The 22,228-nt window shown below is 28.3% G+C and overlaps 1 protein-coding gene across 3 annotated transcripts in view; it reads left to right on the forward strand.

The window, feature by feature from the left end:
- The window catches only part of LOC127280459 (homeobox protein TGIF2-like), a 73,059-nt gene that overhangs the window by 33,674 nt on the left and 17,157 nt on the right, over window positions 1-22,228 (forward strand). Inside the window, exon 1 of one of the 3 annotated variants that reach the window (XM_051303444.1) lies at window positions 9,659-10,804. The exons of the other annotated variants lie outside the window; for them this stretch is intronic. Coding sequence (XP_051159401.1) covers window positions 10,711-10,804 — 94 coding nt within the window. The 5' untranslated portion in view covers window positions 9,659-10,710. Of the gene's footprint in view, window positions 1-9,658; window positions 10,805-22,228 lie in introns of those variants that run through there. 3 annotated transcript variants of the gene reach the window in all.

Genomic DNA, 22,228 nt, shown 5'->3' on the forward strand with positions numbered 1-22,228 from the left:
ATGTAATATGTTATTGAAAGAAGGTATCAATCTCTGTCTCTCTCTCTCTCTCTCTCTTTGAGTTAAAGGTTTTTTTTTTGTTTTAAAATACAAAACAAAGATTTACATTTCTTCCTTATCAGCGCGGCAGGAGTAAACATGAAATCTTTATGTTTCTTTAAAAATATTTCTATGACTTGTATAATTTTTTTTTTTTTATTTGTCAAAAATAATATTATCACTCATTATTTCTCTATAATATTGTTTGCTAAATTATTATTGATGTCTTAAAAAAAAAAAAAAAAATTTTCTTTTTTTTTTTAAACAAAACATTTACGACAGTGAGAAAAGGAATGACCCTCGAGCGAGAGAGAGAGAGATGAGGACCACATAAGAAGAGGGAAGGTCCTTGTATTCCAATTAGGATTTAAATTTAACTATTAACTATATATGTATATAGATATACATATTATGTAATCGATTCGATTTTACCTTGACTCGTGAGAGGAACCAGTTTAGACGGTAAATTCTTTTCCTAATTAAGAATCGTATATATATATATATATATGTTGACGTATAGACTGAAATCGGCAATACTGCGAAATTGAAGAAAGAAAAAAAAATCTATTTACACCTCTTTAATTGAACAGACTGCGTTTTTTTAATTATTTTTTTTATTTTCTCGAATGTATAGTTTTACTACTCTAAATTTGAATTAGTATACGGAAAAAAATATTTACCTGAAACAGCGTAAATTTTCACTAGAATAGCGAAAGATTTAACTGAAACAAGTATAACTTTTGCTACACTATATATAGAGAAACATTTCGCTGTTTCAGGTAAATCTTTTTTTGTAGAAATTTTCACTAACTCACTTTTTACTTTTAAAATATAGTTAAATTTTATTAAATTGAACTAATTCAAAAGCAAAAAGTTAGTCACTAATTCAAAATAGTTAAAAATTTTTATTAATTCAGATTTAGAGACTAGGCAAAATAAATTGCAACAAAAATTACACCTAACAAGAACGTGGAAAAAAAAATTTTATCTGGAACAGCGATATGTTTCTATAGATTAGGGAAAACTTTCCCTGTTTTAGTAAAACATATCGCTGTTCCAGTGAAACTTATCATTGTTTCAGGTAAATATTTTTTTCCGCATGAATAAGATGAAATAAAAATTAGACATGATTATTTCGAAAGGTTATTATTATAAAGCAGAATGCAAAAAGAAAATATCGAGCTTTTTCGATGTTATATACAATGTATTATTGGAACAATAGAATAAAGAAATAGTGACCTCCTTTTTTCATGGCGAATCATCGTTACGGGTAGTTGGTGTTCTCGCGAAACGTCATGGCCAATATAGAAAACAAGTGGCTTCCGCTTTATCCTGAGGCGTAGGCGTTCATTCATAAAACGCTCTAGTCCAACCGTATACTATACATTATATACGTATCGAACTGTACTAGCTTTTATGTATATATATATATATATATATATATATGTGCCACACTCTTTTGCTTATACATATATGATTATATACATTTATATATAAATGCGTTCTCTCGGCAAGGACATTTTACAACTGAGGCCATTTAGAGAGACTGTTAATCGCCGATGGCGCTTTCAAAATGCCTCAAGTGTCTATGTGTATTTAATATCTTTCAATAACGAGAAAAGTTCATTCCTCAAATATCAAGCAAATATTTTTCTCTCTTTTTTTTCTTTCTCTCTCGATAGTCTTCTATATACTTTGAACCAAAATTAAACCAACTTTAAACCTAAAATGGGTCTATATTGAACCTAGATTAGGCCAACTTTGAACCTAAAAAATGGATCTATATTGAACCTAGATTAGGCCAACTGTGAACCTAACTTAGACCTAATTTGATTTTATTTTTTATCTACATTGAACCTAGATTAAGCCAACTTTGAACATAATTAGACCTAATTTGACCCTATTTTGAACCTCTATAGGACCTATTTTAAACCTATATTGGACCTACCTAAAACTTAACTTAGTTCCACTTTGGACCTAGATTAGGCCAACTTTGAACCTAAAATGAATCTATATTGAACCTAGATTAGGCCAAATGTGAACATAATTAGACCTAATTTGACCCTGCTTTGAACCTATATAGGACCTATTTTAAACCTATATTGGACCTACCTAAAACTTAATTTAGTTCCACTTTGAACCTAGATTAGGCCAACTTTGAACCTAAAATGGATCTATATTGTACCTAGATTAGGCCAACTGTGAACCTAACTTAGACCTAATTTGATTCTATTTTGTATCTACATTGAACCTAGATTAAGCCAACTTTAAACATAATTAGAACTAATATGACCCTATTTTGAACCTATATAGGACCTATTTTAAACCTATATTCGACCTACCTAAAACTTAATTTATTTCCACTTTGAACCTAGATTAGGACAACTTTGAACTAAGATTAGACTAACTTTGAACTTAAAATAGATCTATATTGAACCTAGATTAGGCCAACTTTGAACCTAAATTAAACCTAATTTGAACCTATATTGGACCTACTTAAAACTTAGTTTAGTCCTACTTTGAACCTAGATTAGGCCAACTTTGAATCTAAATTGGACAAACTTTAGACCTACTCTAACCATATTTTGAACCTACTTTGAACCAAGATTTGACCAATTTTGATCCTAAATTGGACATATATTAAACCTAGATTAAACCAATTTTGAACATAAATTAGGCTTATTTTGTCCATACACGGAGAAAAATAGAAAAGCGAATAAAGTAATTTTTACTATACTTTAAAAGTAAAACCTGAACTATCAGCAGTTCCTGCGCAATTCTGGCAATTTTTACTCCAGAAATATTAAAAAATTTACTATATCCGCAATAATTTTTTACTATCTCAGGAGTAAATTTGACTATTTTCGGGGTAAATTTAACTATTTCTGGAGTAAAAATTGCCAGAAATGCGAAGAACTGCTGACAGTTAAAGTTTTACTTTTAAAGTATAGTAAAAATTACTTTACTCGTTTTTCTATTTTTCTCCGTGTATGAACAAAATAAGCCTAATTTAGGTTCAAAATTGGTTTAATCTAGGTTTAATATATGTCCAATTTATGTTCAAAATTGGTCTAATCTTGGTTCAAAGTAGGTACAAAATAGGGTTAGACTAGGTCCAAAGTTTGTCCAATTTAGATTCAAAGTTGACCTAATCTATTGGTTCAGAGTAGGACTAAATTAATTTTTAAGTAGGTCAAATATAAGTTCAAATTATATCTAATTTAGGTACAAAGTTGGCTTAATGTATAGGTTCAAAATAAAGTCAAAATTAGGTTCACAGTTGGCCTTTTTTGTTAAAAATTTTTCCTAAATAAAAATTATTAAAAGAAAATTTAAATAATAGAATAAATAAAATAAAAATTCAATGTTGGAATACAAGAAATTTCTTATACGCAGAAAATTATTATTTGACAAGATGTGCTAGCATCTGTCAAATTTTTTTGACAGACTCAGAGTGAGAAAGAGAGAATGCAATGTTTTGACAAATACTGCAAAACGAGGTCGTAAATTCCACTGACAACTGTACAATATATCCTCAGAAATATATATATATAAGAGGAGGGAGAATTCTTGTATAATTGAAGGGGGGGAAAAAACCAAGGAGAGACGCGGTTGTGTGTGATTATGTAAGCGTGTTGGTTGCGTAATCTCTTTCTGTTTAACTCCTTATTTCCCCCACTCTTTTTTTAATCCCCCCCTCTCTCTCTTTTTTTTCTCTCTCCTTTTTTCTCATATATATTTTTGTTTCTTTCCTTCTTTTTTTTTTTTTCTCTTTACCATTTCCTTCCCCCCTTTTTTTTGACGCTTCTTCTCATCGTACCCCACCATTTTCGTTATCAAATGCACATAATAAGTACATATATCTATATATATTTGACAAATAGAACTATATCTTACGTTGGCGCCTAATTTCTAGCCAAGGCAAACCTGTCATTTTCATTTTCTAATATTATATTTATACACACGCACTTCGATACAAAGTTATTATCGATTTCTTTGATCTTTCGATCGGATAATTGATTTTTATAATTATATATGTTCTATTCGATTATTAAAAAAAAACTATATTTATGGCATGTTGTATTATTTATGTACATTTTTGTTTATATTTCCTTGTTATTATTATTATTATTATTATTATTATTACTATCATTTGCTGTCCCAAATAAAATTTAAGTGACACAACCAAAATTTTGGTTGTCCGAAAACAAACTATATATATTGTGGCTAAACCAAACTTTTTGCTGTCCTAACAAAATTAAAATTTAGTTGGCACAACCAAATATTGTTTGTCCCCAAATAAAATCGAACTGTCCCAAATAAACTTTAGTTGGCACAACCAAAATTTAGTTGTTCCAAATAAATTTTAAGTCCGACACAACCAAAAGTTTGGTTGCTCCAAAACAAACTTTATATATTGTGGCTAAACCAAACTTTTTGCTGTCCAAACAAAATTAAAATTTAGTTTGCACAACCAAATTTTGTTTTTGTCCCAAATAAAACCTAACTGTCCCAAAACAAAAAATTTACTGTTCCAAATAAAATTTAGTTGGCACAACCAAACTTCTGTTGTCCGAATTTTTATTTTTACGAAATTACAAATTTGACCGCACAAACCAAGTAACAGAATGATTTAGGCGCAATTTTCAAAAATTGACCAATTACAATTTTTTTTGATAATTTCTAATTTTGGTCAATTTTTGAAAATTGCGCATAAATCTTTCTGTTCGTTTGGTTTGTTCGGACAATTTGTAATTTCGGACAAAAGAAAATTCGGACAATTAAATTTTGGTTGTGCCAACTAAAGTTTATTTGGGACAGTTTGATTTTATTTGGGGACAAACAATATTTGGTTGTGCCAACTAAATTTTAATTTTGTTAGGACAGCAAAAAGTTTGCTTTAGCCACAATATATAAAATTTGTTTTAGGACAACCAAACTTTTGGTTGTGTCACTTAAAATTTATTTGCACTGAAAAAAAATTCTGGTTAGGCTATATTTAACATTACTTTCTAGTTATGTTAACCAGAATTCTAGTTGAATTAACTAGAATTCTCGTTAAAATAACCAGAATTCTGGTTAACTTAACCAGAATCAAAATTTTAAATATACCCTAACCAGAATTCTGGTTATTCTAACTAGAATTTTTTTTCAGTGTGGAACAGCAAATTTTGAATAGTCCAATTAAAGGCAAGAAATTTAAATTCAAAAATTTTTGCACATAATTCAAAAAAGTAATAATTGAAATTTAAAAAAAGAATCGATGTGAAAAGAAAAAGATAACAAAAAAGCAAAATGAAAGAAAGGGGAATAAGGAAGAAATAAGTATCACAGAAAATTAAAGGGCATTAAAATAAGCTTATTATTTTAATCCAATTTTGCTTATTTAAATACCAAAATGGATTAAAATAAGCAAAATTGGATTAAAATAATAAGCGCGTTGCATCTTATTTTAATGCCTTTTAATTTTCTGTTTATAGTCGAGGAACGCGACAACATTTTCTTACCGCGAGACACACGCGATGATATACGAGTCTTATTCTCGCGCGACTATGACAGGTATGGAATCCCGTTTGTCTTGGTAAAATTAGTTGAAATTGTCCTCTCAAAGATACTCCTTTAAAATTCATTAACTTTAGTCATTGTAAATTTTCCCAACCCCAACAATATAATATATTCATTAAGAAAAAAATTCATTCTTTTTTTTTACATAAAATCTAATTTAAAAATCTCGTTAACAAAGAGAAAATTTAATATATTTTAACGTTGTGTAAATTATCGTAAAAACAATATATAGTTTTTCAATATTAAAAAATAAAAAATTTTACTTCTGACTATGAAAATTACGCACGCACATTATTTGTATTGTATTGTTGTGTGTATACATATAAAATGAGGAAACATAAAAACGTTTGCATTTTGATGTACGACATTGGCTAACAAGAAAATACAGTGTACGCGTATATAAACTTTTACAAAAGAGGATTGAATTGAGTGAGAGTGTGAAGAGAGAGAGAGAGAGACAAAGTATGCGATATCTGTTAACCACACACACACACATTGTTGGAAAAGATAAAAGGCCTATCGTTCGTTAAACCGCAGACTTTTGATCTTCACTTGATTACTGTTCAAAGTGGTTTTCCACATACACACATAAACCCAACGATATGTATGAATAAATTTTCAAACAAGTATTTAAAGGATCGTAAATGTCGGTCACTTGAGTCGTATATATTCGTAGAATTTTGATTTGACTTCTGTTATTAAAGGGTGAAAATTTTCCTGTGTAGTAGGTTTAAGGTAGGTTTAATTTAGTTTTAGTAAAAGTTTTAGCAGTTTTAAGTATAGGTCCAATATAGTTTCAAAATAGATTCTATTTAAGTTCAAAATTAGGTATTATTTAGGTTCAAAGTTGGCCTAATCTAGGTTCAATGTAGGTTCAAAATAGGATCAAATTAGATCTAATTTAGATTCAAAATATCACTGTAAAAAGAAGGTACTAAAACAGTACTGATTTTAGGTATCAAAATAGAACCAAATAACAATTTAGTACCTAAAGTCGGTATTAAATTAATACCTTTCTTTTTACAGTGTAGGTTCTATGTAGGTTCAGAGTAGGTACATGAAAAGGTCAAAGTAGGCCTAATTTATAGTTTCAAAGTTGGTCTAATCCAGGTTCAATGTAGGTCCAATTTAGGTTCAAAATTGGTTTTATCTTGTTTCAAAGTAGATACAAAATAGGATCAGAGTAGGCTCAAAGTTTGTCAAATGTAGGTTAAAAGTTGTTCTAATCTAGATTCAAAGTAGGGACAAAGCAGGACTAATATAGGTTCAAAGTTTGCCTAATCTAGGTTCAAAGTTGGCTTAATCTAGGTTCAAAGTAGGGCAGAAGTAGGCCTAATTTAGTTTTAAAGTTTGCCTAATTTGTGTTTAATGTATTTCCAATTTAGGTTCAAAGTTATATCCTAATATAGATTCAGTTTAGATTTTCAATTACTCAATTATTTTCCATAATTCCCCAAAAAAAAGATTAATATAATGAACACTTTCACTTTTTTGCCAAATTATACCCCCTTCCCTTCCTTTCTTTCTTCCTCCTAAAGCAATCCTATAATTCGTGACAATAAAATTTTTTTCTCAGAAAAAAGTATTACCATCATTATATATTGAGTTTGTGCACATTTGAAAAAGAGTAATTTAAAAAGTTTTTCACTACCTCTCTCGTGTACCTCGTGCGTTGACAATAATTTTTCATCGTAAAGTACTTCCTTTTTACAATGTACATACATATATATAGAGAGAGAGAGTCGGAGATCGTAAAATATATTTATTTTTCAAATTCCACTTCTGTTCTACTGTTTCGTCATTTTTATAATCTGAAATATTCTTCGTCTCTCCAATATTATATATATATATATATATTGAGTACAACGTTTACCTGGAAGATAATATCTTTAAGATTTATTCCATCTTATTAGTTTTCGTTTATATGTACAGTGCCCAATAGTTTCATAGGTGTTGAAACCCTTGAATTTTTTGTTTCTTTTTTTCGTAGAAAAAGGGACTATTTTAATATAATGGTTGGTGAAATAAAATAGTTGCGGCTTCTTCGAAAGAGAAAAAGGTCAATGAATTATTATTTGACTGAATTTTTATATACTATATTTTCATACAATTATCGAAAAAAATTATAAAAACTATTTAATAAACTCAATATTTAAAATAAATAAGATTTGTACATGTAAAATGTTTTCTTATATGAAAATTGTTATAAATCTTACAAACAAGGAAGTTGATTTTATTTCTTCGGGAGTGCATATTTCATATATATAGCATACATACATATATATATGCTATATTAACTTTCCCCTTTATAAACCCTTGGACTAATTTCACACATATAAAAGCAACGGAATCAAAGAATTTATCAACTACAATCAGCATTTTAATTTATTGACACGTTTTCTTGGCTCTTTATAAAACGATAGAATATCGGGTTAACGGAAGTCGATTAAAATTCTCCCGAGTCGAGGGCAAATGCTTATATACAAGTGTATATATCTATATAGTGTGTGTATATATTTCCCCCGCTTTGTAATAGCCATACGGTATACCCAACCAAATTCAAATCATATGAGTGGAAATAAATAAGCAACTTTAAATAGAACGTCAACCTTGAAAATTGTGTCTTCAACACACAATAAATAAAAAAATTTTTCTGTTACCAAAAATGTAGATTTTAATTGATTTTTTTAATAAAAAATTAGTGTTTTGTCGGCTACGTTTTCTGAACACTGAAAAAAGGGTTTGATTTTGACAAAAAGCTTTGATTGCTTTTGGTATAGGGACATGCAAAATTTTGTTGACGCTACAGAAAATATTTAGTTTCATACTGCCGTACGATGTAAAAACTTAGGTAATCGACATTGTTGCTTAGGCTGATTTTAGTCTGTTTCTACTACTGAAATCAGCCTAAACGACAATGACGGTTACCTAAGTTTTAGAATCGTACGGCAGCGTAAATACCAACCAAATATTTTGTTGTCAAAATCAAACCTTTTTTTGTCAGCATCTGAAAGTATTATTCTTATCCTTTAAAATGCATTTTGTTTGAAAAAATCTTTATTTGCCTTTGAGTTATTGTCATCTGAATTCTCGGCTGATTTTTTCAGTATCAGAAAATTCAAATGACGATATGAAGAGCCAAATAAAGATTTGGTAAACAAAATGCATTTTAAAGGGTAAGAATAGTACTTTCAGATGCTGTATTGATCTTTATGGAAAAAATTATCTATTAAAACTCGAAAACCTGATATGCTGTGTCAATTCTGAGTTCAGATAGTCAAATGGTTTTTCGTTGTAGACTAAAATTTTATCGACCTGTATTATTAACTATATATTTCTTCAAGATTTGTTAGCACGAAACTGATTCTAGAATTGTTCCTTAAATATTTGTTAGCATGAAAATGATTCTAGAGAATTGCTCCTTTTGTTTACACGAAACTGATTCTGAAAAATCACTAGTACCTGTACAACTTATACCAATTATCGATATCGATTAGTATAATCGGTTAAATTCTAATTTCTAATCAGTAAAGAACAATTATCCACCTAACCATTGCAATGTCATCTTGTAAGGAGCAGATAGTTAGTCCTAAACTGCGGATGTTGATATTAAAATGCATAATTAGCCCCTCGTGATGAAAAAGATACCAATTATTTTGTCCGCAACTAAATCGGCAATAAGAAGCAAAAATGTCTGATAAAAATCCTTAAACAGAAATCACTAGAAAAGTGTGGGACTAAGGAGACCAAGAGAGGACAAAATCAGACGAATAAGAAGAAGAAAAAGAAGAAGAAGAAGAAGGAGCAAAGCAGGCAAGTGAACCGGCCGGCCGGCGGCAGCTGTCATGAGATACGTTTTCCCGCCAACCGGTATGGAGGCCAAGTGTTGGGGATAGATGTCTTGGGTGCAAAGCGGGTAAAAGAGGGTCTCTCTCTTCTCTCTCTCTCTCTCTCTCTCTCGCCTTCTTTCTCGTCGTTTGAGAGTTGCCTCGAGACCCCGGGCTGTCAAGCCGGCGTTGGCGTGTTGGAACTTAGTAATATTAAGTTCCCTCTCAGTCTCGCTCTGGCATCTGTTTTGTACTCTTGCGAAAGTACGCGCGCTCTCTAAAAAAAAAAAAAAAAACGCAAAATTGAATCTCCAAATCCAAAAAAAATCAAATGCCATCAAGAAATGGTGTTTTTGCATATTTTTCTTATCCAAAATCCTGAGGAATAATTATGTCAGGTATACGTGAATGTCATGTTCATCGAGGGACAAGTTGATGACTTTTTTTTTTTTTTTGATTGAATTCTGATTTTTAAGTATGCGAGAGAAATTCAGTGATTATGTCAATTGGAACATTATGACAGGTGGTGGTGATGTGCGAAGAAAGATAAGGATCAATAATTTTGCAAAGTATTTTCAAGGAACAGAAGAAACAAAAGAATGGGAGGATAATTGTCGATAATTATTGTCAAGAGATGAAGTTTTAAGGATGACTCTCTTTCTCTCTCTCTCGCTCTAGGAAAAGGTGACCTTTTATTGACCCAGTGACAGTTCAACCACATCACTTGAAATAGAATCCAAATGCTTTTATAGAAATCGTTGATGCATTAAGTAATTAAGGAATATTGGAATTTTAAGAGCTTTAAATTTTCTGAAGTAGAAATGGACTTTTAAGGACAGACAAACGTTTTTGAGGATATTTGTGGATCGTGAAGAAGGGCAAATATTGAAAAAGTGTTGGGAAATTAGAAACAGTGTGATTTAGTGAACATCTATGAAGTGAAGGTTTTAGTGAACTTTTTTGGAAAACTGTTTCGTTTGTGAGTATACTGTCGTCTTAAAGAATGTTGAACAATGGAAATAGTAGTGAACATAATAGTAAACAAATAATTTTGAAAAGAAATAATAGTAAACAAAAATAATAGTGAACAGAAATAATAAACAGAAATAATTTTTAAACATCCGAAATGATAGTAAATTGTGAAATAACAGTGAACTGAAATTCAGCAATGGAAATAAGTGTTCTTTAAGGAAAACTGAATCATCTTTAAGGGACCATTAAGAATCATTAAGAAACATCTCTTTAAAAATCTGTGTGGAAAAAAAAATAGTGCATCCAAATGATAGTGGAACCGGAAGAACGTAATCAATCAGCTAGTGACAGTCAATTAGCAGAAATGCATTTGGAGCAGAGAATTAATGGCGATCGGTCAGGTACGCAATAGAATTTCTAGTCATGTATTTATGATTGTCATCATTTGGCGTAATTCAAAACTTATCATGAGAATCGTACTCGTTTGCGCTCTTTTGTTTCAAAAAAATTATCTTGAAGTGGAAAATAACACGAGAAACATATAAATACATATATACAAATATAGAAAAGCATATACAAAGTAAAAAAGCATATATACAAAGTAGAAAAGTATATAGAAGCAAAAAAAAAGTATTTACAAAAAGTAAAAAAGCAAAGTACAAAAGCAGTACTTATTATAAGGAGAGTGTTCGCAAAATTCGATGAATCTTTCACCAGGTAGTAAAGCAAGTCCTTGCAGCTGTCAATCCCCTTCCTTTCTTCTTCAAAGCCGAGGGTTGTTTACCCTTAGACATATATATTGTTGTACATTCTCCGAATCTTCTCGTAAATTCCCGCCTTTTATGGTTTTAGAATTTTGTGACCTACTTCTTCTTCTGTCCATGTGACTTGTCAAGATGTGATTATTATTCAAATTGTTTTCAAATGCATATGATTATTATTGAGCTTATTTCCTTAGCATTAATTTTCGTTATTTCTTAACAGTAATTTTGGATATTCCTTAGCATTAATTTCGGATATTCTTTAGCATTAATTTTAGTTATTCCTTAGCATTAATTTTTAAAATTCTTTAGCATTAATTTTGGATATTCCTTAGCATTGTTTTCCATTATTCCTTAGCAATAATTTTAGATATTCCTTAGCATTGTTTCCCGTTAATTCTTAGCATTATTTTTCGTTATTCCTTAGCAATAATTTTTGAAATTCTTTAGCATTAATTCTTTAGCATTAAATTTTGTTACTCCTTAGCATTAATTTTGGATATTTTTTAGCATTAATTTTGGATATTCCTTAGCATTGTTTTCCGTTATTCGTTAGCATTAATTTTGGATATTCTTTAGCATTAATTTCGGATATTCCTTAGTATTGTTTTCCATTAATACTTAGGATTATTATTTTTTGTCATTCCTTAGTGATTTTTAAGCATACAGCAATAATAAATATTATTCACAATTATCTATGGATATTTATATATATAATTTTCTGAATAATTTCTTATAAATTTTCGTTTAGTATTATTATAAACAACCTTTTTCCGTTAAACATACCAGACGAAACATTTGACACGAACCTTATTTCATAAATCGCCTAAATTAATGGCAATCGTGACACAAAGTAATTTGAATGAACTTTGATATATCAATGATCCATCGTCACTGTATATACATACTAACACATAAATATATAAAAAGTGAAACACATATATTAGTTTTGTATTTTAATACAAGTGCTATATTTAAAAGGACATCAACACTTACGGCTTTTATTTTTATTAAATTCATTTCATTCGTCACATTTAAAATACATAATCATTTTTTCATACTAAAAGAAAAAAAGGAAAACAAATTAAAGAAACCCAAATAAAATTATTAATAAAAATAAAATTATGACATATTTCTTAAAAAAAAAAAAAAAATTTGTCACTCTTGCTGTTATTCGAGATAGGTTTTCCGGTTCTTAACGTGATTCAAAGGCCAACGGAAGTTCAGAAACGGACCTTTGTTCTCGACATCCATTGCTGATCGCTATATGGTTCATTTATAACGATCTCCTTTTCTTTTACGTCATTGATTTATGTGTTTGATTTTGTTTTTTATATTCAAAAAATTTTGAAAAAAGGGAAAATTAAAAATTTTTATTTGACATTTATTTACAGATAAAAAAAAAAATTTATGATTTGTTTTTTATTTTCTTTTTTGTAATAGGAGAAAACAGGCGGAAAGTTTTGTATATGTCTCGTTTTCATTATTTTTCTATCAATGAAACGGTTGTCGCGATGGGAAAAACGTGCTCGATACGCGCGAGTCTGCCTTGTTGAAAGGCATGTGGACCCCGTATCCAGAAATCCAGCCGCTCGCCACGTGGTTGCTAAATGTTAACTGCTGTTTGTTGGAATGGAGAAAAAGACGCGCGGTTTCACTTTTTTCGCTGTCAAATTCTTTTTTCTTATTTTACTTCAAAAAAAAAAAAGAAGTTTGGATTTTTCTTCTTATTTTTTTTTAAATTCTAAATTTCAATTCTTTCGATTTTTATTTATTATGCCCAAAAATTATGCTACATTTAAAATTCGTTGTATTTTTAATATTCGATTGCTTTTTTGAGGTAAAATGTTATACCTTATCAAAAATTACGATAAAATTATTTAGACAATATTATAATTAATTAAAACGTTATTAACAATAACGAAGCAAATATATGTTTAGTTAAATTTCAAACGAATTTTAAGAGTCGGATTAAAATTTCGACGACCTACTTTTAAGGCATTCCTAGAATTAAATTTTTATTATTCATTTGAAACCATTCAAACGTCTTCTTAAGATAAAAGAATTATGGATTAAAAAATTACGCTCTCTTTTATAATCCGTTACATATTAAATTATACTAAAATTTTAAAATACACTTCCTTCTTTGAATTTAAAAATAAAAAACATAATTTCACTATTTTCATTTTGATTCTCATTGTACATTCTCTGTTAACTTATTCGAATATTTATCCCATAATGACAAATCAAATTTTGGCAATTATAAGCTCTGGTGATTTGCACGAATTTTCTCTGTGTTTTCTTTTATCTTTTTTTTTTTTTTTTTTTTCTTTTTTTTTAAATCGCACATGACGCATAATTAACTCTCTGTAACGAACAACACCTGTCCCTCTCTTTTTTTCTTCTTCTTCTTCTGTTTTGTTTCTTTATTCTTATTCTCTTAATGCAGCGAAAGAACGAAAGCAGCTGGTTGTTGTAAAAGTCAAGACAAATGATTTTGAAATAAAATAATTTGATTTCATATATAGAGGTATATGTGATAATAATAAAAGGAATAAGAATAATTTTTTTTTGTGAACACTGTCTATATAAAAATGAAGCAGTGGTGTTCACCCTAATGCTATAACCTCCTTGACATCTGCTTGCGCACGCGGCGCCTCCTTGTTTTGCATTGAATACAGTCGATTACATATACAAATACATATGCAATATTGTTGCTCGTCAGTATATAGTTAACGATTGCGGGATCAATTTAATATATATATATGACGGATTTAAGTCTTGTAATAAGAGTAACAATAATAATAACAAAAACAACAATAAAAAAGGAAAATTCTTTCTAAATAGCAATTAGAGTACATGTATACAAACAATTAACCTCTTTAGTAATGTCTTGACAAACAAGGATCATGTGCCTTTGCACTCTTAAAAAGAATGGGTGTACATAACCTAAAAAAAACACATTTTGCTACAGTATACTACATTATGCGTTACTGTACTACGTTTTTCTATACTATTCGTTACTATACAATACTATAAGTTACCATACTATAGCATACTATAGTATAGTAACTTATAGTATAGTAAAATATAGTATAGTAACGCATAGTATAATAACTTACAGTAGAGTAACACATAGTATAATAACTTACAGTACAGTAACGCATAGTATAGTGACTTATAGTACAGTAACGCATAGTATATTAAAATATAGTATAGTAACTTACAGTACAGTAACTTGACTTATAGTACAGTAACGCATAGTATTACAGTAACGCATAGTAGTATAGTAACGTATAATACAGTAACGCATACTATAGTAACGTATAGTACAGTAACGCATAGTATTACAGTAACGCGTAGTATAGTAACGCATAGTAGTATAGTAACATATAGTACAGTAACGCATACTATAGTAACGTATAGTACAGTAGCGCATAGTATAGTAACGTATAGTGCAGTAACGCATAGTAGTATAGTAACGTATACTACAGTAACGCATAGTATAGTAACGTACAGTACAGTAACGTATAGTATAGTAACGTATAATAGTATAGTAACGCATAGTAGTATAGTAAAGTATAGTTCAGTTACGCATAGTATAGTAACGTACAGTACAGTAACGCATAGTATAGTAACGTATAATAGTATAGTAACGCATAGTAGTATAGTAAAGTATAGTTCAGTAACGCATAGTATAGTAACGTACAGTACAGTAACACATAGTACAGTAACGTATAGTGCAGTAACGCATAGTAGTATAGTAACGTATAGTACTATAACGCATATATAGTAACGCATAGTAGTATAGTAACGTAGGGTATAGTAACGCATAGTAGTATAGTAAAGTATAGTTCATTAACGCATAGTAGTATAGTAACGTATGCTACAGTATCGCATAATATAGTAACGTACAGTACAGTAACGCATAGTATAGTAACGTATAGTACAATAACGCATAGTATAGTAACGCATAGTAGTATAGTAACGTAGGGTATAGTAACGCATAGTAGTACAGTAAAGTATAGTTCAGTAACGCATAGTAGTATAGTAACATATAGTACAGTAACGCATAGTATATGAACGCATAGTATAGTGACTTATAGTATAGCAAAATATAGTATAGTAACGCATAGTATAATAACTTACAGTGCAGTAACGTACAGTATAGTGACTTATAGTACAGTAACTTATAGTACAGTTACGAATAGTAGTATAGTAACGTATAGTACAGTAACGCATAGTGTTGTAACTTATAGTACAATAACGCATAGTATAGTAAAATATAGTATAGTGTACTATATACTACACTATAAAATACTATACTGTACGGTACTATATGATGCGTTACTATACCATAAGTTACTATATTATACTATAGCATAGTATATTATATTATACTATAGTATATTATAGTACAAAGCAGTAAAATACTAAACATAAAAAATGTTCTTCTGAAGAGATTCTTATTTGATATTCAGCAATCTTGTAATTAGGTCTTTGGATAAATTCCTTGAGATAGTTGTGTTTAGTTTGATATTATTATTATATATAGGTAAAAATATTGAATAGCCCTGAGGCCATTTTGCTGACAAACACTGCACATATACATACATACATACATACACTCCTTGTTCGTCCTCGTTCGTTTTTCGCATCGTCGAGTTTCTCCCGAAGGTGAACTTGAGTTGTTGAGAATTATTGCCGCACGAAACGTTAGACACAGTTCAGAATGCGAACCAGTCAACGCGATTCTAAAGTCAACTGAGTTCAATTACTTTACCAGTTTGTAGTGTATATATATATATATATATGTATCTTGAGACACATATATGCGGGACCAAACAAATACTTTTAACTTCATCTTTCTTCTTCCCAATGACACTATACGTTTCTCTTATATATATATATATATATTTATGATCCTATATCGCGTTAAGCATCTCGTAAAATTATATCTGTTTTGAAAAATTAGGGTTTTTTTTATCTATTTTTTTTCTACTTTTTTTTGGTGTACTTTTTTTTATCTAACCTTTAATTTGAACTTGTCTTATTCTGATACTTTTTTTTTACTTAACCTGTTTTAAAATTTTCTCATTGGACAGATTATTTTTTATCTGATTCTGATTGGTTTTTTTTTTTTTTTTTTTTTTTAATTTTATCTCCAAGTTGGATTTAATTTTAAGAATATTTTTAAATATATTCTCAAAATGAAATCGATAAATTTATACTTTTGTATCTGAATTTTAGTTTAATTATCTTAATTATAATGATGATTTTCAATATTTATCCAGATTTTATCTAAGGAATTCTGAATATTATTTCACTTTTTATGTTAGTTTGTATTTTATCGTTGGTATTGTAATTTCATATATATATTCAAGTATATCTTAATTATACTATATGTTTATCGTTCTTTTAATTTCATCTCGAGTATTGAAATTTCTTGTCAATTATTTTTTATTTCTTGTTAATTATAACATTGTAATTCGTTGTCTCAAGTTCTTATTTAATTTTTCCTTGATTTTGTATTTTTTCTTTGAATGTAAAGTATGGAAAATTGAGAATTTAGAAACTTTTGACTAATTCACGTGTCGTTGGCCTAGGGTGTTAGGTACCCGACTATACAACTTTGAAGCGAGGGTTCGAATCTCCTTGACTGGAATTTTTTTTTTTTAATTTTATTAGCTTAATTTTGTAATTTTTTTTATAATTAATTTTAAAATAGTAATAATAATAGTAATAACAATAGTAATAATAAAATAAATAATAATAATAATAAATGAATAAAGTTATCGCTCTGGAATAAAAAATATATTTTTGAATTTTGTTAGGATGGATAATAATAGAATAATATTATTATCTTTAAAAAGAAGAAAAAATTAAAATACAAAAATTTCATTGATATCTTTGAACATTATACATTTTAATATCATTGTGAATATGAACTATATGTTTGTTTTCTTGTCATCACACTAGACCATTTTTCCTATCCCACCCCTCGCCCCTGATTATATATGTCAAATCTCGAGACTCGCGCTGATGGAATCAGTTATTCAAATTTGCCGAGTCATCGTTATAATTATTCATCTTTCTCTCTCGTTTGATAACATCCAATCGGTATACTTTTTTTTTTTACAAAAAAAGATACAATATTACGGAAACGCTTTCACTGCAGTTTTACTATATTTATACGCACATATATCATTGAGTGGAAAATTCTTAGTTTCTTGTTGAGAAAATTGTACTTTTGCTCTTTATGAATGAAATGTCATGTTTTAAAGTGAATTTTTTAGGTTAGGTTTTACTATCATTATGATATATTAACTACTAGGTAAAATTTAAGGTTATGTTATATAGTATAATAAATTTGTATTATAATGTAATCAATAATAATAGTAATAATATAATAATAATAAATTTAAAAAAGAAGAGGGTGATTAAAAAAAAAATCTTGAAATTCACTCCTATTTTAAGATCGCGATGTTGATATTAATAAATTTAAGTGCGGTGATAAATTATAATTTGTAGTTAAATTGACCGGTTTTCGTCGGCTCTCTACATTTGCAAATGAATTGAGGGATTTCTCCGCGTGTAAATTTAAAGTTAGAGTGCAGAGGACTCAAGGTCTGTCAGGAGTGCCAGGAGAGACGAGCCGTAGCGAACATTGCATTATTAAATTGATTCACGATCTGGCAACTGAGACAGAGAGAAAGAGACTAGGCTTCACTTTGAAATTTAGGACCAAGGACATTTTTCCAATTATGGAATGTAATTTTTTTTTTTTTTTTTTCAAATAACTTAAAATTTTTTTCTACTCTTAGTTATTTTATTTATTAGCATTATTATTGTTATTCTATAGAATTTCAATTTTTTGGTCTTTTCAAAACAGAAAATAAATAAAAATTAACAAAAAAAAAAAAACTAAAGATGTTTAAATTAGCCAAGGGTAAAAGGCACCCGATTGTGAAACTGATGTGTAAGGGTTCGATTCCAGATAGAGTTTCATTTTTTTTTCTATCTATTTAAAAAGTAAATAATTTACTTAAAAGTCTTATTCTTAATATTATTTATGAAAATTAATTTATATATTAGGAATTTTTATTTAAAAATAAAAAAAAATTATTTGTTTTTTCTTTTGTCGCAAGATGTAAAAATAATTAATAGCGGAAAATGTGGATTTGTTTCCGTTCGCTTTTTTTTTCTTCTTTGTATTGTACTATACGACGACGTAAAGCTTTTTCCACGTGACATAATTTTAATCTGAATGAAAAACGACATTTATAATAGAGAGAAGGACTTCCAGTTTATAGTTGTATAGAATTGCGTACCGTTGTGCAATGAACCAATGGCTGTGCGAGGCTCGTCTCTTCGTTATACACTGATCATTATACTGACAGACATCTTCTTTCTAAAACATTTATCATGTCGTCTCATTCGTCTCTCTCTTATGTTTCCTCAGCTTGTCATCATTCAAGCGATTCTCCAACTCGGAAAATTTATGCCAATCATTTTATCGCATTAATAACATAATTACTTATTGTGCTTTTCATTAAAATTAAGAAAAAAAACATTTTTTTTTTAATTATTATACTGTTTAGTAAAAAAAATTACTATACTGTTCAGTAATGATTACTATACAGTTGAATAAAATTAATATACTGTTTAGTAAAAAATTACTATACTGTTCAGTAATGATTACTATACAGCTGAATAAAATTAATATACTGTTTAGTAAAAAAAATTACTATACTGTTCAGTAATGATTACTATACAGTTGAATAAAATTAATATACTGTTTAATAAAAATTACTATACTGTGTAGTATAAATTAAAATACACTGCAAAAACTAGCTGTCTTAAAAAGTGCAAAAAACTTCTTGTTTTAAGACACATTTGTTGTCTTAGACACGAAAAAAGTCTTAAAACAAGACGTTTTTTGCACTTTTACGACGGCCAGTTTTTACAGTGTACGGATGTGTTAATGTACTGTTTAGTAAAGATTACCATACTGTTCAGTAATAATTACCATACTGTTCAGTAATAATTACTATACTGTTGATTAAAAATTATTATACTATTGAGTAAAAATAACTACATAGTGGAATAAAATTATTATACTGTTTAGTAAAAAAATTTACTATACTGTTTAGTAAAAAATTACTATACGGTTGTGTTAGTATAATGTTGAGTAAAAATTACTATACTGTTTAGTAAAAAATAATATACTAATAAGTAAAATTACTATATTTAATATTATAAATAGTAGTAAATAATAATAATTAATCGGAAATATATTTTTTAAAAATTTCTTTAGTAAATATATTTATTTAGCTAATATTATAAATTTGATGAATTTTAACAATAAAATCGAGTTATTTATTTTAAGGTCATAAATTAAAAGCGGCACAAAATTAAAAAGAGAATGGAAATTCTATTAAGTGGATTATAAATTACAGAATAATTGAGTAAAAAAGTGAAGTGACTTGATTAAGAAGTCAGGAACGAATTAAAAAAAAAAAAAAAAGAAAAAAAAGGAAGAGTGTATAAACTCGTTGACCTTAAGACTTTTGTCTTATTAGCATTGCTAGGAACTTTCTTACTTTGAATGAAAAAGCAATTCCTACAGAAATAAAAATAAAATAAAAAAACAAAAAAAAAAATTCGTAACATTTGTTCGTATTAATTCGCAGACTATAACCGTGCGGTTAATATTTAAATGTTAAAGAGATCAATTCGCAGTCGAACCGGTTTAAAGGTTTTCAAAGTTTTTTTTTTTCTTTTTTTTTTTCTTTCTTTACTTTATTCTTTTTTTTCCACGATAATAACCGCTACCTACCTTCACCTTCGACAAACGATAGAATATTTCTCTTTTTCTACATTAACCTCCGAACCTGCCAAATGGAAATTCTTCAGTCAAACAGTTTCGGTTTCCGCCATTCACGCCTCAAACACGTCGACATTTACAATTTTAAATACTACTATGTACTGCTACTATACTTCTCTATATACTTGTGAAGAAATCTCTTTCTTAGAAATGGTAATCACTCTTTTTTTTTGCATCTAATAATTTTCAAAAGATATTAAAAACAAAAGGGATACAATTATTTTTTCCCATAACGATTTAGATGGAAATGATTTTTCTATTTTGAGAATTAAAAAAAAAAATATTTAACTAGAAAAAAAATATTTTTATTAATCTTTTTTTATTTAATATTTATTTATTGACTAATTAAATTTATAAAGAATTAAAACTTACTGTTTTGTAAAAATTACTATACTCTTGAATTACTAAACAGTTAAATAGAATAATTATAATGTTGAGTAAAAATTACTATACTGTTTAGTAAATATTAATATACTGTTGAAATAAAATTATTATACTGTTTAGTAAAAATTACCATACTGTTGAGTAAAAATTACTACATAGTTGAGTAAAAATTACTATACAATTCATTGTAATATTTACCATATTTGTTTTGTAAAAGTTACAATGTTATTTTATTATAATTTACAATTAAAAATTTACATTATGAAAAATAATCTCTTTACGGAACGTAAATTCAAATTATATATATGGTATTGTTATCGTATATAAGGATTGCATAAAAAATATATGTCTTATATATATGAGGAAATAGATTTTCTTTATTTGACAATTCATTTTGTCATGTGTGCGAATAATTCTGATTGAAAGAGATAATAATTTTTGATGACGATAAGAAATATGTCAGACGCACATATTATGCCGGTTATTAGTCTTATCGGTTATATTTATCTCAATTAACCTACTAAAAAAATAATACAATCTCAAGTTTGCGATAAATCATTGGCCCGCAATCTGCGTTTTTAGCAATAATGCAAACATCATTTTTTGACTGAATCGAACTTGTGTCTTGGTTTTAGATAACAAAAATATGGATATTTATTTTTCGTTCATTATTTCTGGTTATTATTATTATTATTATTACTTTACTGTTTAGAAATAATTTTTATACGGTTTGGTAAAAATTACCATACTGATCAGTAATAATTACTATACTGTTTGGTAAAAATTACTGTACTGTTCAGTAATAATTACTATACTGTTTGGTAAAAATTACTGTACTGTTCAGTAATAATTACTATACTGTTTGGTAAAAATTTCTGTACTGTTCAGTAATAATTACTATACTGTTTGGTAAAAATTTCTGTACTGTTCAGTAATAATTACTATACTGTTTAGTAATAATTTTTATACTGTTCAGTAATAATTACTATACTGTTTTATTATTATTATTATTATTACTATTACTATTAGCTTTTTTTTATTATTATTGTTATTAATTCATAAATTATTTTTTGATTGACAGTAGAATTTTTTTTTTGTCATTAATGTCTATTTTCTCAAAATAGATTCATTCATGAATTTTTCTTTTCGTTGAAAAATTTAGAATGAAGTGAAAATTTGTTAATTTTTTTAACACTAGACAATGCATATAAATATGTATATATATATAGCCAAATCCATCAACTGGACTCTCTCTCAAGAGTATAGAACACGTGGAGTATTAAATGTCAAATGACCTGTGACGTCTTTCTGAGTCTCTCTCTATCTCTGTCTCTGTCTCTCTTGAGTCAGTCCCACATATCCAAGCTAAATACGGAAACACGACAGCTGCCGCCACGTTTATTTTCGGAACGAGCGAATCTCTTCTCTTCTTCTTCTTCATCATCATCTTCTTCTTCCTTCAATATTACTCTTACTTGTTACGCACATGCAATAATTGTATTAAATACCTGTCATAAAATATGCATTCATTGGCAAATTTTCATTTTTTCAAATTTCGTTTTTGTATTTTCAAAAACAAATATTCATTTTTTATGAGATTTTTTGTTTATACTTGTTTTGATTATAGTTTCTTAAAAAATTAATTTTTTATTAGTGTGAGGAAATGGAAAAAAAATATTATATTACTTCGAGTATGATACACGGAAATGTAGGAGAGTGTAATGACACTTGGGAGTTCTGCCAATTTTCCTCTCTCTCTCTCTCTCTCTCTCTCTCTCTCTCTTTCTCTCTTG

The sequence above is a fragment of the Leptopilina boulardi genome, unplaced genomic scaffold (genome assembly GCF_019393585.1).
Source record: "Leptopilina boulardi isolate dan_hultmark-lab unplaced genomic scaffold, ZJU_Lbou_2.1 LbouV2_248, whole genome shotgun sequence".
NCBI lineage: Eukaryota > Metazoa > Arthropoda > Insecta > Hymenoptera > Figitidae > Leptopilina > Leptopilina boulardi.